This window comes from Rousettus aegyptiacus, unplaced genomic scaffold (assembly GCF_014176215.1).
Source record: "Rousettus aegyptiacus isolate mRouAeg1 unplaced genomic scaffold, mRouAeg1.p scaffold_m13_p_9, whole genome shotgun sequence".
NCBI lineage: Eukaryota > Metazoa > Chordata > Mammalia > Chiroptera > Pteropodidae > Rousettus > Rousettus aegyptiacus.
In genome coordinates, this window is record NW_023416312.1 from 17029741 (window position 1) to 17045897 (window position 16157).

The following is a 16157-nucleotide window of genomic DNA, read 5'->3' on the forward strand; positions in this document are numbered from 1 at the left end:
ACCTAAAAACATCAAACGAGCAGGACAAACAGAGATTTATGGACATGGACTATAGACTAGTGGTTACCAGAGGAGTATAGAGTAGTGGTTACTAGTGGAGTGGGATTGGAGGGGGACGGTAGACAGGGTAAAGGGGGAGGATAAAGTGAATAAAGGGGATCAAATATATGGTAGCTGAAGGAAACTGGACCTTGGGTAGTAAACATACAATAGAATATACAGATGTCAAATAATAATGTACATCTGAAAATTATATAATTGTATTAATCAATATTACCCAATAAACTTAATTAAAAAAAATAAAATAAAATGCCCAACTTTCTTAGTGAATACTCTTCTACATACACACCAGAGTATTTTGACTATTTATTTCAAGTTAGAACATTTTTAAAATATCACTATTATATTCCACCTTATCACAAAAACTAATCTAATATTCTGAATTATATGAATGGGAGTAGATAAAAGAGAAACTAGCAGTTTCCTTGGCAAGTTTTTTCAAAGACTCCTGGGTCTTCTCTCATTTTCTTTTCCCTTTTTGTAATCTATATTCTTTTCTCTGGAATAATATAAATTCTTGACCTTTCTTCAAGATGTCACCTTTGGCTGTGTCTCCATAGAGATCTTTCCTTTAAATGTTGAACATACAAGGGCTGCACCATTTTATTAAGCTTTTCTTGTTTAGTAGTAATTTCCTTGGTTTGCTATTCATTTCTGTTCGTATACCTTTTATTCTGGTTTCAAAAACACTTATCAGTATCCATTGTATGCCAGACATTTTGTTAGTTACTAAGATCTTGAAGATGAGCAAGAACAAACCTCTGTCTTCTCCACTCAGAGCTTAGTAGAGAAGACAGAAATAAAAAAAAATTGATCACTGGTGGATTATGCTAGTGGACAGCTTGTTATTCTGAAGACTGTTAATGTAGACTGTTTATGCTGCCTGTTCTATACGAACAGTATACTGGGTACCCAAATAGTAAAAGAGTGAGTATTTTTTTTTCATAGAAGTACTTTAGCTAGTAAATGAAGAAGAAATGATAGAGATAGTTATTTTTCACATTGCAACCCCTAGCCATTGATCATTAACAGCTACCCAATCCAACTCAAAACAGAGAAAACAAAACATTATGTATCTCCTAATGATGGAAGAATACACTACCACCTATGAAGCAGTCAAACCTAAATATGATCAAACCTGTACAACTGTACTTTTCAATATGGTAGCCATTAGCCACACCTGGCTACTGAGCATGTGAAATGTGGCTAGTCTGAATTTAATTGTGCTGTAACTGTAAATTTTTATATTGATTACATGTTAAAATGACAATAATTATTGTTCCTAGTTATGTAAGATGTAGCCATTAGAGGAAACTGGGAGAAATGTATAGGGAAATTACTATTTTTGTAATTTACTGTGAATCTATAGTTATTTCAAAATAACAAATGAATAAAAGGGGAGACTTAAGAGACAAATTAACTAAATGCAATGTATGGACCTTATTTCAATTCTTATTTAACCACCTCCCCCTAAAAGAACCTGGTAAAACATTTAAGACATGTATGTAAGAAATGGAAATTTGAATACTGCCTGGATATTTGTTATGATAAAAATATTGATGTTTTAAAAATATAATAGTAGTACTGTGATTACATTTAAAGAGTAAATCCTTATACTTTAGAGATGCTTTCTCAAATACTTATGAATTAAATGACCCATGCCTGAAGTTTGCTTGAAAATAATGGAGGACAGTGTAGAGGTATAGAAGAAGTAAGATTGGCTGTGAATTAATAATTGTTGAAGTCTTGATGGGTGGGTACAGGGGTATTTATTACGGGATTCAGTCTGCTTTTATATATTTTTATTATTTTTCATAATAAAACATGTTAAAAATCACCAAAAGAGAGGGAAAATTTCTTAAAGGATATTATTAATGCAGACACTTTTGACATTTAAAATATGATGGCTTGGATTATTTATGATTGACCCTTTGACTAGAGGAGTAAAAAAGACTTCTATTCAACTTAATTTTGATCAAAAGTATTTTTAAAATAGTCACTGAATGCTTATGATGGGCAAGACACTAAGCTTAAAAATGTCCTACCCTGTGAACATCATTCTGCTTCTGAACTGTTGGAAAATCGCCTCCAATAGGTGCCTGTCGGCTTAACTCATCATCTTTCAGCTGGAGCCACACCAGAAGTTCTTGCAGAGAAAGGTGCAGACGCTTCCACTGGTCAGAACTGGCTTCCAAATGGGATCTGAAACATAACAGGAGTGAACAATATCAGAATATCTAAAAGAATAATCGACAATTCTAACAATCCCATTACGGTACATTGATGTTTTAGTTTGACAGTGTATAAAGCTATTGTGAACTACATAGTAGTCCTCAATACTAATCTGGCTACCTGTTTTTGAGAGCCATGCAATGGGGGTATTCTGATGGCAATTTTTGAGGAAAGGCAGTGTTTAGTCCTATGTTCATTTCTATATGCAGAATTCTGAGATTTTTGGCATGAAATATCCCCTGGAATGGATTGCTTTCCCATAGCATTGCAGTGCATGATTCTTAATGTTTCCGATAGACAAAATTGGACCCAGTGACTAATATAAACCATTCAGTTTTCATGTGACTCATGTTAGTACTGGAATTCTTTAGGAAAGGAAAGTCTCTCCCCACATTTTGACTTTTCCATTTCTACACCTTAGACAGCCTCTTCCATTGACTCCTTCCATCTGGCATCTGTGCCTTTCTGCTCCTCTTCCCATATGCTTCTCCTTTTCCTCTACCATTCTTTATTCGTGCGCACCTGGGATTTGTTTGCACCAAGTTCCAACATTTTCTGCTTTGTTTCCTTTATGTAAAATGTACTGAGACAACAACTCACGTGGAAAAGTAAAATCAGACATTTGTCTGAAAGCCTCCCTCAAACATGAATAATTTAGGCAAAAGACTGAATGCTTTACCATCAACTGTATTTAGAAAATGATAATCCATAGAAGTCATTTAAGAATATACAAATGAATGATCTGTGCTATAAAATTCACATTTCATTTAAGAATGAGAGGCTCAATTAATAACATAAATCATAAACCAGAAAAAAAAAGAGATGTGGAATGTTAGCAAGGCTCTATCTTTAGGTAAATCAAGAATTATGCTGCATTACACATACATTATCAGAAGCTACTAATTAATTCATAAAAATTAATGTTGGGTATAACAAAAATACAAATAGACTCTAATGCTGCAAAGATTGAAACATAGAGCAACCAGGTAGAACATTTTCTTTTGCCACTTGGTAACTTCACTTGACATTTCAAATACAATTCTGCTGGCCTTTGTCAAACAGAATCTTCAAATAGTAACAATATACTGAGATTAAATTGTTCCAAACTTTCTGAAGCATAATTTGATGACATATAAAAGTCTTTAAAATGTACAAATACAGTGATCTGTAAGCTTAAATTCAAGGAATTATACTTAAAGAAACAGAAAAAGCATGCAAAGATATAGGTAGAAAATGTTATTTATGGCATCACTTATGATTGACACAAAGTAGAAACAACTTGAATATTCAATACTAGAAAATTTGTTACATATATAATCCTGAATTAATATAATGCAATGTTCAAATCTATGAATCCTATGCAGTATTCCATGTGATGATATAGCCAAATATTTAGAGATATAAAAAAGATCACCCTTTCAGTTGCTAAGTGAGAAAACAGGTTACGAAAATGTACACAATCTATTTTTTTCTGAAATGTTTGTATGTGTATGTGTTTTTGTGCACATGCTTGACTATGCATGAAAAAATTCTGAAATGACAACTAGTTTATCCCTCAGAGGCAGATTTACAGATTTATTCCTTCATCTATACACTTCTCCAAATTGTCAGAATATTTTTTCTATTATAAGCAATAGAAACATTAGATTTAGAAAAAAATGAAGGCATTTATATTCGAGAAATTAAATTGTTTGAGATTCTAAGGGCATTTATTATCTGATAAATAAATCATGAAGTACCAACAATACTATGAATTAAATATAATAGTGTGGATTGCATATAGGGTAGAGGTCAGTTCTTCTGTTTCTGTTTCCTCCTTCTCTATCAGTTATCATTTTTCTATGATAAGCCTAAGTGAGAATTCCCTATGCAAGATTTTAGCTGTTTAATGGCATGTAATGATTACTGGTTACAGGGATTCCCTGGGGTGTCTAAAATTTGCAATTTGGTCCCCTTGAGGGCAAAAGAGGCTGTCAAACAGGACATTTTGATAGATGGGCAGAGAGAGGCATAGTTTAGACATGGAAAAGCAGCAAATGGGAGAAAAGTCACTTATTAAATAAATATCTGAGTGCTTTTAAGTCCCAATAAGGCACTGGGAATAGGGAGAGGGGAAGGTAAGGGAGAACAGAAAGATGCCTAATGCTTGGCTTCCCTTTATCTGGGAGAGGAAATAAAATATCCCAGTGGGAGAGGTCTAGAGGAGGATAAATATGTACAAGATCACGCTGCCTACAGTGAGGCTTCCAGCCGTTGCTTCTTCACTTAATGCAGTGCTACAACCCCAGTTCTAGGTTAAATGGTGCTAATTATCAGTAGGCCAGTGAAATCCATTATGTCCCTTAAGAGAGAAAAAAATAGCTTGAGACCCAGGGAATTCAGTTCTAAAAGATCTAAGAGAAACTCTATAGCATGAGATAGGGAGGTTGTTAGGAGCCAGGAACACAGGATAGTCAAGAGAGTCAACAGAGGTGCAGAAGAAGGACCTGGGACCACATCTGACCAAAAACTCTCATGTGTTTGGATGAGAGTACCTTATTCATCCATAAAGTGTGGAGTTAGGTAACATTTCAGAATGTTTGATCACCTTAACCACACATCAGAAGACTGTTTCTTTTTCTTGCCACAGCGTGAGAGTGAAAGGCAAGATGTGATAAGCAAAAACACTTGTAAAGGGCAAAGGACACTGGGTAAGGGCTAGAGAGGAGAAAGTCGGAGAATGATTCTTGATTTAAAACAACATTTACCAAGAAACATTTGAGCAGCTTGTTTAAAGTATAGATTCCTAGGTTCTACCTCCTAAATTTTTGCACTTTTAACAAGAACCTTCACAACTCAGCAGGTGAGCTCCAAAAAGATTCTGTAAGAAAGAATTTCTTAAAGTATTTCCTATGTGCCCTAAATATTACCTATGGGTCTCCACAGGGCAAAGGTAGTATATTTGTCAGTGACATGATTTTGAAGGAGATCTAAATGTAATGAAACTATGAGCTCAGAAAACATTTTCTTTGGCTGCACTCAGCTTGTGAAGTGTTTTCAAGACACATTTCTAATGCATTTGTTGTAAACAGCTGCTCTATTTCCATTTTCAAGATCGTATACCAAATATTTCTAAATGATTAACCTATGTTTGTATTTGGAAAGTCTCTTCCTAAAAATTTTTTTTTGTCCTATTTGTAATGATTCCCCAGCCCCTTGTTTTATCATAGGCTGTTAGGGCTGGGGGAAACCTTAGAGATTGTTATCTAACCCTCCTGTTTTACAAATGTGGAAACTGAGATGCAAAGGTATAAAGACAGCTCCTGAAGCACATAATTTGAGCTGTCATATTAAGACATGGGAAATAGAAATTGTAAACTTTTCTTATAGGTGAAAATCCTTAACCTTAGTGGTTTTTACCAAATGTTTTGGATCCATGAGCAATGCTTCCTACTAATTGGCAGGTACACTCTACCTCTATCTCCTCAACAGAAAATAACAGAGGAGGTTTGAAGAGGCACACTTAGCTTCTATCTGTTTTCTATTAATCTTTATTAGGGAAGACAAGAGCTTAGGGATTACTAGCTTTTAACAAGGCAAGTGCTGATCTTTAATAAGCAGATAATTTCTACAATTTGTGAGGTTTAGGTAAAATGCAGAACCTTTAGGTGTGTTGGGATATATTGCTTGGTCTTTAAGGAACTCTTCAGTGTCAGGACTCTAAGAATTATAGGGGCTGCTAAAGTGATAGTTATTTCTCTAGACACAGATATTTCAAATGTGATTTAGTTGATGGCTAGTTTGAAATCCTTAATAAAACTTTACCCTGAAAAGTATGTATCCTTAAAGCAAAACGTGTTAAATTGAATTCATTTTTTACTTTTCACTTTGACTTTCTTTATAAAACTAATGATATATCCCTGTATATCTTTGGTACCCCTGTGTAATAGGATAGCACTCAAGCATACAGAAAGAAAAGATAAGAATGCAGGAATAATAAGGAACCAGAGAAATACAATGGGAGCTATGGGGCCTTAAATAAGGAGAGAGAATTAAGCGCATAGAGAAGTAAACATTTTTTCCAGATGGGCTATGAACTCCAACTTTCAAACATAATTAACATTCTGAGAGTAAGAGAAAGAAGGTCAGAGATACTTCATATACAAACAAGTTGCATTTTTCTCTGCATCTTTTTGCTCTCTCTTTGTTCTCCACTATAGAAAGACTTCTAACTATTCTAACTTTTAATACTGAGTACTCTCTTGGAGGTTTATTGCTGCTGTGGATTATATAATATTGGTATTCTAACCTCTCATATTAATGCTCAAAATTTCATACAAGTGAGTAATTGTATATGACATTACAAATTTCTCTACCAAGTATAAAAATCTCACAGAATGTAAATTTTCCTGAAATTATGTTGACAACATATTTTCAGAGTTAATAGTATATACAATAATCTGGAAAATAAAATCTGTTGGTAAATAAAATTAAAATCTTCATAACTATTTCTTAGGTAAAAAAATTCATTTGACCACTTCTTAAATTATTAATATTTTCAAAATTAAAATGCAAGGTTTGTAGATATAAAATATTGGATGTGTGCATTCATGTAGGTATACGTGTAAATCAAAAATTTTGACTATTTTTATTCCACTGAAATCAGTTGTTTCCTTTTGTTCGATGGCACTCAACAATCACTGAATATTCTCCTTATTATGCCTCTTGGACATAATATGTGTGGACAAAATACATGTGGAACAGATGTAATATTCTTTCCTTGAACTAAATTAGGAGATAATACTATACAATTTCAGTTAAAGTGTTTTTTTTCTCAAAGACATCTTATTATTTTTTCCTTATACCATGTATTTGTACTTAATCAGCTCCATTTAAATACGAGAAAACCGAGGTAGAAAAGTTTAATAATTTGCTTAGTTTCATTAAGAGTGATTGCAGAATTAAAAATAATAGAATTGTAGAATGGCAAGGGGAGTTGAATAGACCACCCATGCTTCTGGTTAAAATTCCTCATTTCAGTGAGGGAGAAAATTGAAGTCTGAAGCACTTGAGTGGCATGCTCAAGATTATATGGCAGGTAATTAGTAACAGAGCCAGGAGAGAAATTAGGTCGCCCAGCACTGGTCCAGGACTCTTTCTCCTCCACCTCACTGACTCATTTAGAGCTTGGAGTTTTTGTATTCATCTAATTTAGCTGGAAGCAGCAAGCATAGCCCTATGAAACAACTCATGAATACTTAAAGAAACTTGCCATTGAGTGTAAATGAGAATAGTACAGGGAAGACCTGGTGAAGAAATCAACAGAGAAATATTCATTGTAGTATTTCAGCCAAAATTTGGAGAATGAGAGGAGAGATGGTACTCCAAGTGTGAGGACCAGCAAAGATACAAACTCATATGGGAGAATGAAAAAAATTGTCGGAGAGAAGGAATGAGGTTAAAAAGAAGAATAGTCTACAGTTATGCCACCCTGAACATGCCTGATCTTGTTTGATGTTGGAGGCTAAGAAAGGTTGGGCCTGGTTAGTACTTGGATGGGAGACCACCTAGGAATACCAGGTACTGTAGGCATTAAAATAAAAAAGAAGAAGAATATATTTGGTTCAGAGAATCTATGTTGTTGAGTAACTAGATTGCTGCTTGGTAAGGCAGCAACTGGGAGACATGGGAAGAACAGAAACAAGAAGGAGTTAGTAGGATTTTATTAGACAGTGAAGGGTCCACTAAATTCTCATGACTAAACATAAGCTTTGTGAGAGCAATGATTTTTTTTGTCTGTTTTGTTCGCTGTTTTTTTCCCTCAGTGCCTAGAAGAGTGTTTAGTAGATGATAAACACTGAGTAAATATTTTTCAAATGAACAAATAAGTAAATGAACGACTAAAATATGTATGCCAACAAGACTGAAGTTCTTGAACAAAGAGATAACATGCTAGAAACAGTGTCCAAGGAAGGATATTTTGCAAATGTGTGATAGATAATCTCAATATGTAAAGGAACAGAGACCAATTTATCAGTATGGAATGACATGATAAAGACTTAATTAAGAATTGGAATCACAGGAAGAGAAAAGACAGGGCAGAAGGAAAATAAATGGAGGGGAAAGGACGTACTATGGACTTAAATCCAGAAGCACAAGGATACATTTTATGAGGCAATGGAACTCAGAAGAAAACTTCAAAATCATTTGGATTCAACCTCAATTTTTTTCCATTAAAATGGATATATGTGAAATTAAGCACTAATGTTTTTATATTTTGAAATTTAAAACTGGCTTTAGAATCCCCTATAAAACAATTAACCAACTGTAATTTTTTTGTGTGATATATTATAGCTTGGGCAAACTCAGGCTTTTTTCCCCAGGATATTTTTAGAACTATATTTTAATCATGGTGACTTTTCACTAAAAAATAATGTCAGTGAGAAATTGACTAGATTCACAATGCAAACTTATAAGTGTCATTAATGGTTCTGTATCTAACTCTTCTAGTGTTATTTATACTATTTCATAGCCATCCCAAATTACTACCTCTATTGTGCTCCTCTCAACTGACCCTGACATCGTGTATGGATTGACAGATGCCCTTATTTAAACCAAGTGTCAGGGAATAAACTGAATTGCTTTGATGTGAAGAATTATTTCCTTGCTTTTTATAAGCGATTGTTTATAACAACACATCCTATATTATTAGACAGGCATATTAAGAAGCCAAAGCCATTGATCTGAATATCTAAATTCTACAATTTGTGACACCTTAGATAAGCTAAGGTAACTGTTTTTTACTTGATTAATGACAGTAAGAATTAAACTGTGGTAACTGGCATATGGGAAATTGCTGAGAATGAAGAGCCCATATTTTGGCTGACATGCTGTTTGCTGCTTTCAATTCTCTTTTTATTTCATCAAGTTCACATGAAGGAGAAAAAAGACACTGAGTGATGTTCAGAACAGTTTTAGCACCTTTGTTTTTTCTTTCTTGCAAAAAAGAATAACTTACATTTCTTTACCAATATCTTTTCTCTCTCACGTGCTTTGTTCCTTTTTAATGACAGAAATTTAAAAATGTCCTTTATCATTAAATATCCTGACTTGTCTTAGAGTTTAAGCTGTAGAAAGAGAATGGAGTCTCCCTACCCTTGAAAATGTCATTGCCCCCCAACTTATTACCAACACACTGATACCAAATTCATAGACCAAAGAGGGAGATAAAAACAAGTATCTTGAAACTTGGAGTGCAAACTTGGGAGGAGAGACTTCATAAATAAAAATAAATTGTTTTCTACTCTTAAGAATCTGTTTCTTTATTTCATCCTTTCACTTATTATGTATTTATGTATAAAAGTTAGATGAGTCTTACCTTTTGCTTCTTTCTTTTTTACTCTATGGTATAATATGATGTTTAGAAGCTCAGACTCTGGAGCCAGACTCTCTGTATTCAGATCTTGCATCTGCCACTTACTAAGTGACCTTGAGAAAGTTATTTAGCTTCTCTGTGCCTGACTTTTTCAAATGCAAAGAAATGATAATAGTAGAATCAATCTTTTAGGACTACTGAGACCATTAAATTGGTCAAAAACTAAAATCACCCATGACATTGCATAGTGTGTGATGCACCATGTTAGTTCCTATTACTATTATTATTATTATTATTATTATTATTATTTCATATTAAGTGCAGATTTTTGCAAGAGTGCTTTTGAATTAATACATTTCAGTTATATTTTTTTCTCATTGTAGTAGTAAATATGCCGTACGTCAAAAGTTTGGACAATTTAGAAGAAGTATGAAGAAGAAAAATCTCCCTTCTGCAATCTTACAGCCTAGAGGTAGAGACCACTCCCATTATTTAGCATATTCCCTCATAACTATTATGGAGTTCATTCTTCCTCTTTGACCTCCACTACCACCCCTCCTCTAGACACTGAAGAAAGCCACAATATTTTTATAAACGGGTGCAAATTAGGAAAAGCAACTGATTTGAAAGCAAGAAGCCTGACGTCCACTCCCTATACTTCCTGTCATTTAGGTGACACTGAGCATTTCACTTACTATTTCTGCTCTTTGTCGTCACACTGAAGTATGGTGAAATGGGTATAGCAAGAGCTTCACTTTGCCCTCCTTAGAACAATGCTTAGGTGTATCCACTAGCTTCTCAAGAGGAAGCTGATACACAAGAAGGGCCAAAGTACAAAATAAGTGTATATAGAACAGCTAAAGAGTTAGTCTATGAGTGGATGTGGTAACAAAATCTGAGAGGAAGCTAAGGGCAGGAAGTTGCTAGAATCTCTCCTTAGCTGTGGGAGCTATGCAGAGGTCTCCTCTAAACTGCTAATTACAATGTGTTATGGTATTTAAAGAATGTCCTCTGTTATGCATTTAGAATAATGCCAAAGACATAATTCTATGATAAACATACGTAAATTTTATCACTTTTTTCTTAACCCTGTGGTAAGCCAAGAAAGAACTCTATGAAATTAAGATAGCTATGTTCCTCCTTTAAATTTGCTCTAATGTCTTAATATGCATCTCTTTCCTGGTTATAAAACATCACCACTTGAATCTAATCTGAACCTTCAAGTATCATTTCCATACTAAGCAAATGAAAAATTCATTTATTCAAAATAAAATGAATCATTTTGAAATTGGGTGATTTACATAAACCCGAGATATTAGCCACTTATGCTAGGAAAATGAGGAAAATTTTACCATTTTAATTCATCTCTGGCTTTTTTGCCCCCAATCTTTTCCTACCTAATGTTGAGAGACTTTTTCCGCAGCTCACTCCACTTGAAGTTCATGTTATCCAAACGTTTTTGTAACAGGACTGCATCATCAGAACCTTCCAGAGATCTCAGGATTTTTTGGCCATTTTCATCCAGAGTGTGATAGATATCTGTGTGAGCTTCGATTTCTCCTTGGAGGTCCTACAGGACAGCAGGGAGAAGAACACGTGCGAATTACCAAACAAAAGAGACCAGCTTCAAATGCAAATTTGGACGATTGTAAAAAATAAACTATTAGTTCAGAAGACATTTCGACTGGGCCAACTAACAAAATGATTCACCTCCAACTCAGTCTTCTTGGTGTATTATCTCTTCATGTTTTTACGTAGATTGAAAATGGGCATCTTATTAAGTATAATAAATTTATTCCTTGACATTATAGATTAGAATATAATGTGTCGCTAACTTTACAAATTTCATAAGTTATATCTTCTAGTCCACGGACAGAATATATTGTTTTATGAGTGATATGAAATAAAATTCCATGATAGAGTGCACCTCAGTGCCAAACATTTCATCACACTGTGGGTCCAGTCATATTTTCCATGCACATAGTAATCTGAAGAGTTGACTCTGACCATAGAAGCATGGAGAGTCTAATAAACATTCTGTACTCAGTTCATAGCACCAGCATATTAACAGAATTCTATCATCAGAGAGAATCTTTTTGACAATACATATTAAGTTCACCTTGGTATTATAGCATTGAACATTAATTACAGTACCATACATTTGTTAGTAAGATTTCCTAATTAAAACACCATTGTATTTTTAGGCTTCACAGGTGGAAAATCCATAGGACCTTGACAAGAGTTATAAGACGTTATGCATTCAACCTCATTTGTACATACACAGATCAAGAAAATTATCATAGTAGAAGAATCTGACCTTTACATGGTATGTCTTCCTGTGTAACATTTTCAGCTTGAACCGGGGACTACAGCACTGATCCTGTTGCATAGCAATCCTGAGAAAACCCAGCGACTGAAAGAGCCCTGCTTGAAAATGCCAACTTTGCTTACATTCTGTTGACAGAATGAATTTTGGAGCACAGGCCTCACCAGTCAATAATAATAAACAGCCACTTTGTACTCCCCAGTAAACGGTAGCCAGGCCTGTGGATGTGGGAGGGACCTCAAAGAGAGGAGGCCTGGAGTATGCAACTGACAGTTTATATTAAACAGCCAACTTTTCTTATCATTTTTCCATTATAAGCCAGAGACATTATAAATTCATTTTATATATGTGTTTCCCTCCTTGTTCTCAGCAGAACAGTCAAAGCCAAAAGAACATTCCTTAGAGAGCTGCCGGGTACCAGCATTCCTTTCTGCCTACACAATGAATGGAGGCTTTGTACATTATCTGACTTACTTTTTGAAATTTGTATGCTTCTGTTTAACAAGTTTAAAAATTCATTCTAAAGCTTGGAACAATTGGATTGACTGGTGTAACTAGAAAACTTTTTTTTTCCTTCTTTCTTTCTAAAATTGAATTAAATTATTCTAAAGTAAGGGAAGAAAGTGGCAGCAATAACGTGTTAGAAATTTTGAAGAACGGGCCTGTGTTTTCAATTACAGTCTCTTAGATGCAGAATTTTGAATGTTGCAGAAGTAAGGTAGATGGATCCTAAAGAGAATTTTGTTCTATTTCCTTTGACTGGAAGACAGGAAGGGAGGTATGGATAGAACCACATCTGAAATTGAAAAAAGGGAAATACTAAAGCACATCAAGTGGCATCCATCTCTAATTCATCAAAAATAATGTTCCGGGCTTCTTGCAGAAATGAAGTTTAATCAGATATACATCCATTTTATGTTTGTGTCCCTACATGGAAAAACATATCCTGCTGAACTTGCCACTTTTTTTTAGCAAAAAAGTGAGGTTAACTTATCTAAACAATTCAGGAATGAAAACCAAATTCAAGTTATCCAGACAATTCCACCACTTCTCTCTTTTACTTTACTTTCTTTCTTGTTGTATTTGATTTGTACACTACTTAAAACTTTGCTTCATTGTACACAGTTAGGGAATTAAAACCAAACTTTCAGTTGTTCAAGAAAATAAGATATTTTGACTAATACGATCAGCTCTTTATATTAATATGCATATGACAGTATATTTGAATTTTTATATCCTGCATTTATAGCAGAGACCCAGGCTCAATAACAGTTCCTTAAGATTATGTATATCATGAAGTCATCAACACTTTGTTGAATACATGAGAGATCTTTCCAAGCATAAACAGGATGTTGACTCATAAATTTTCTAACTTTCATCTTTGCCATTTATATTATACTGCACATAAACATCTTAGTTGTATCACCAAAAAATAAATGATCTTTGTCGTATTGTCAAAAAATCAACAACCGAGTATTTAGTGAAGATTATTTGTCTAGTCTTAGCACTGTGGAAAATATGAGAAATGCAAGAGACAGGTCTATCTTTACTTTTCCTAAAATCTAGTGTATACTTCTTATTTAATTCATTCATATTACCAACTGAATATTGATGAAAATTTCCTACCAAACCTCATAGATACTGGAATAAAAACTTCTCCTCTTGGAAATTCAGAAGTGGCTGAAGTAAAGTCTTAGCATTGGCAGTAAGGTAACTCTTAATTAGTATTATTATTAGATCAGTATTACTTCTATTGGTCATGACGGTGGTTTAGAGGAAAAAATGACACATGTACTGTAAAGGGCTTTAGAGTTTACAAAGCACTTACCATTACACCACTTTAGTTGTTCTTCCTCCTTGCCTTGTGAAGTACATAATATTTTCTCTGTTTTACATATGAGAGCAATGAGGCTCAGAAATGTTTCAGTAACTTGCCTAAAGTCATATATCTTGTAATTATTGGAACCAAGCAATGTATCCAGTAGTTTTTTCTTAAGTTAAAATTATTGGGGCGACATTGGTTAATAAAATCATATAGGTTTTAAATGTACAATTCAACAGTACATCAAATGTATATTGCATTGTGTGTTCACTACCCAAAGTGAAATTTCCTTCCATCATCAAATATTTGACCCCTTTTACTTTTTAAAAAATTTGTTTTTATTTTTTTCCTGGCTTTATTGAAATGTAAGACAATTAGTTGCTCATATTTACATTGTATAATTCAATGAGTTTTTTTCAATTGTAGTTGGCATACAATAATATATTAGTTTCAGTTGTATAGCATAGTGATTAGAGATCTACTAACTCACAAAGTATTCATCCCACCAAATCTAGTACCCCTCTTCTCCCTGCATATTTATTACAATATTAACTATTTTCCTTATGCCACACTTTGTATCTCCATGTCTATTTTGTAACGATCCATTTGTACTTCTTAATTCCTTTGCCCTTTTCATTGTCTCCCCAACCCCCATCCCATTAAGTAGCCCTCAAATATTCTCTGTATCTATGAGTTTGTTTCCATTTCTGTTATTGTTGTTATTTGTCTTGTTCTTTAGATTCCACACGGATGTGAAATCATACGATATTTGTCTTTCTCTCTCTGACTAACTTCATTAGCACAATACCTTCTAGGTCCATCAAGGCAATATCTTTTTCTAACTCCTTCCTTTTAGTCTGGGTATGTCTTTTAATCTGAATTGAGTCTCTTGTAGGCAGCTTATGTAGGTGTCTTGTTTCCTTATCCATTCAGCCACCCTATCTTTTGGTTGGAGTATTTCCATTTGAAGTATTTGTTGACAAGAATATAATTATTACCATTTTTTTATTCATGACTTTGGTATGTGGTTTTTCTTCTTAAAAAAGTCCCTCCAACATTTCCTGTAATATTGGTTTAGTGTTGATAAATTCCTTCAGATTATTTTTGTCTGGTAAAATCTTTGTCCTTTGGCTCTAAATGATAGCTTTGCTGGATAAAGAATTCTTGGTTGTAGATCCTGGGTTTTCATCATGTCAAATATTTTGTGCCGAGTTTTTCTGTCCTTAAAAGTTTCTTTTGAGAAATTAGCTACCAGTTATGGGTGCTCCCTTGTAGGTAATTAACTGCTTTTCTCTTGCTGCTTTTAAGATTCTCTCTTTGTATTTAAATCTTGACATTTTAATTATAACGTGTCTTAGCATGAGCCTCTTTGGGTTCATCTTTTTTGGGACTCTCTGAGCTTCCCAAGATTGTATGTCAATTTCCCTCACTAGGTTAGGGGAGTTTTCTATCATTATTTCTTCAAATAGCTCTTCAACTTCTTGTATCCCTTCAGGTACCCCTATGACCTGGATGTTTTTACATTTAATTTTGTCCCAGAGGCTCCTTAAATGATTACTATATTATTGGCTTCCTTTTTCTTGCCATCCTGATTGGGCATCCTTGGTTTCCCCATCCTCTATATTGGTGGTTTGATCCTTTTTATCCATTCTGTTGATTCCTTCTAATATACTCTTCCTTTCAGAGAATGTGTTCTTCATTTCTGACTGGTTCCCTTTCATAATTTCCATTTCTGTTATGTTTTTTATCTCTTTGTTAAAGTTCTCACTGAGTTCCTTTACACTTTCCCTAAGTTCACTGAGCATCTTTATAACCAGTGTTTTGAACTCTGCATCTGTTAAGATTGCTTGACTCCTTTATTCCTGCTTCTTTGTCCTCCCGTTTTGGCTGCCTTTCCATGTCTGTTTCTATGTAGTAAGCAAAGCTCCTCAGTCTCCTGCTCTTATTACCGTGTCTTTGTGTAGCAGGTGCCTAGTGGCACAGTCCTGAGAGAGGTTCAGCTGCAGGCCAAGTTCCACCCTAGCCTCTGCCCCTCCGGGGCCACCTGTTAAGATGCAGCAAGCAATCCACAGATGCTGTCCTTATAGTTGCCTCAAAAGGCCACACCAGAAACCGAGATCAGCTGCCATCAGTGTGGGTCTTACAGTTGCTCAGCAAGGAACACCAGACTTGCTGAGGACACACCTGGATGTGCCTTGGGTGGGGCTGCGAGTTGGGGAAGGTGGAGTTTCAGAGAATCCTCTGGGAAGAATGACCTCTGTTACCCAGTTTGATGATGTTCAGCTATGGTGGTGCTGAGTCCACACACTGGGAGTAGGGGAGGGCTCAACAGAGGAACAATGGATACCACTGGCACTTCTGCT

At 34.7% G+C, this 16157-nt stretch overlaps 1 protein-coding gene and 1 pseudogene across 10 annotated transcripts in view; one reads left to right on the top strand and one right to left on the bottom strand.

Moving 5' to 3' along the window:
- The window catches only part of DMD (dystrophin), a 2254165-nt gene that overhangs the window by 340026 nt on the left and 1897982 nt on the right, over positions 1–16157 (bottom strand). For all 10 annotated transcript variants that reach the window (XM_036227209.1, XM_036227208.1, XM_036227211.1 and 7 more), the window contains 2 exons: positions 11044–11216; positions 2106–2262 (listed from right to left, as the gene is read on the bottom strand). In XM_036227209.1, coding sequence (XP_036083102.1) covers positions 2106–2262; positions 11044–11216 — 330 coding nt within the window. The remainder of the gene's footprint in view (positions 1–2105; positions 2263–11043; positions 11217–16157) is intronic.
- Positions 7745–7863, top strand: LOC118607925 (annotated as a pseudogene).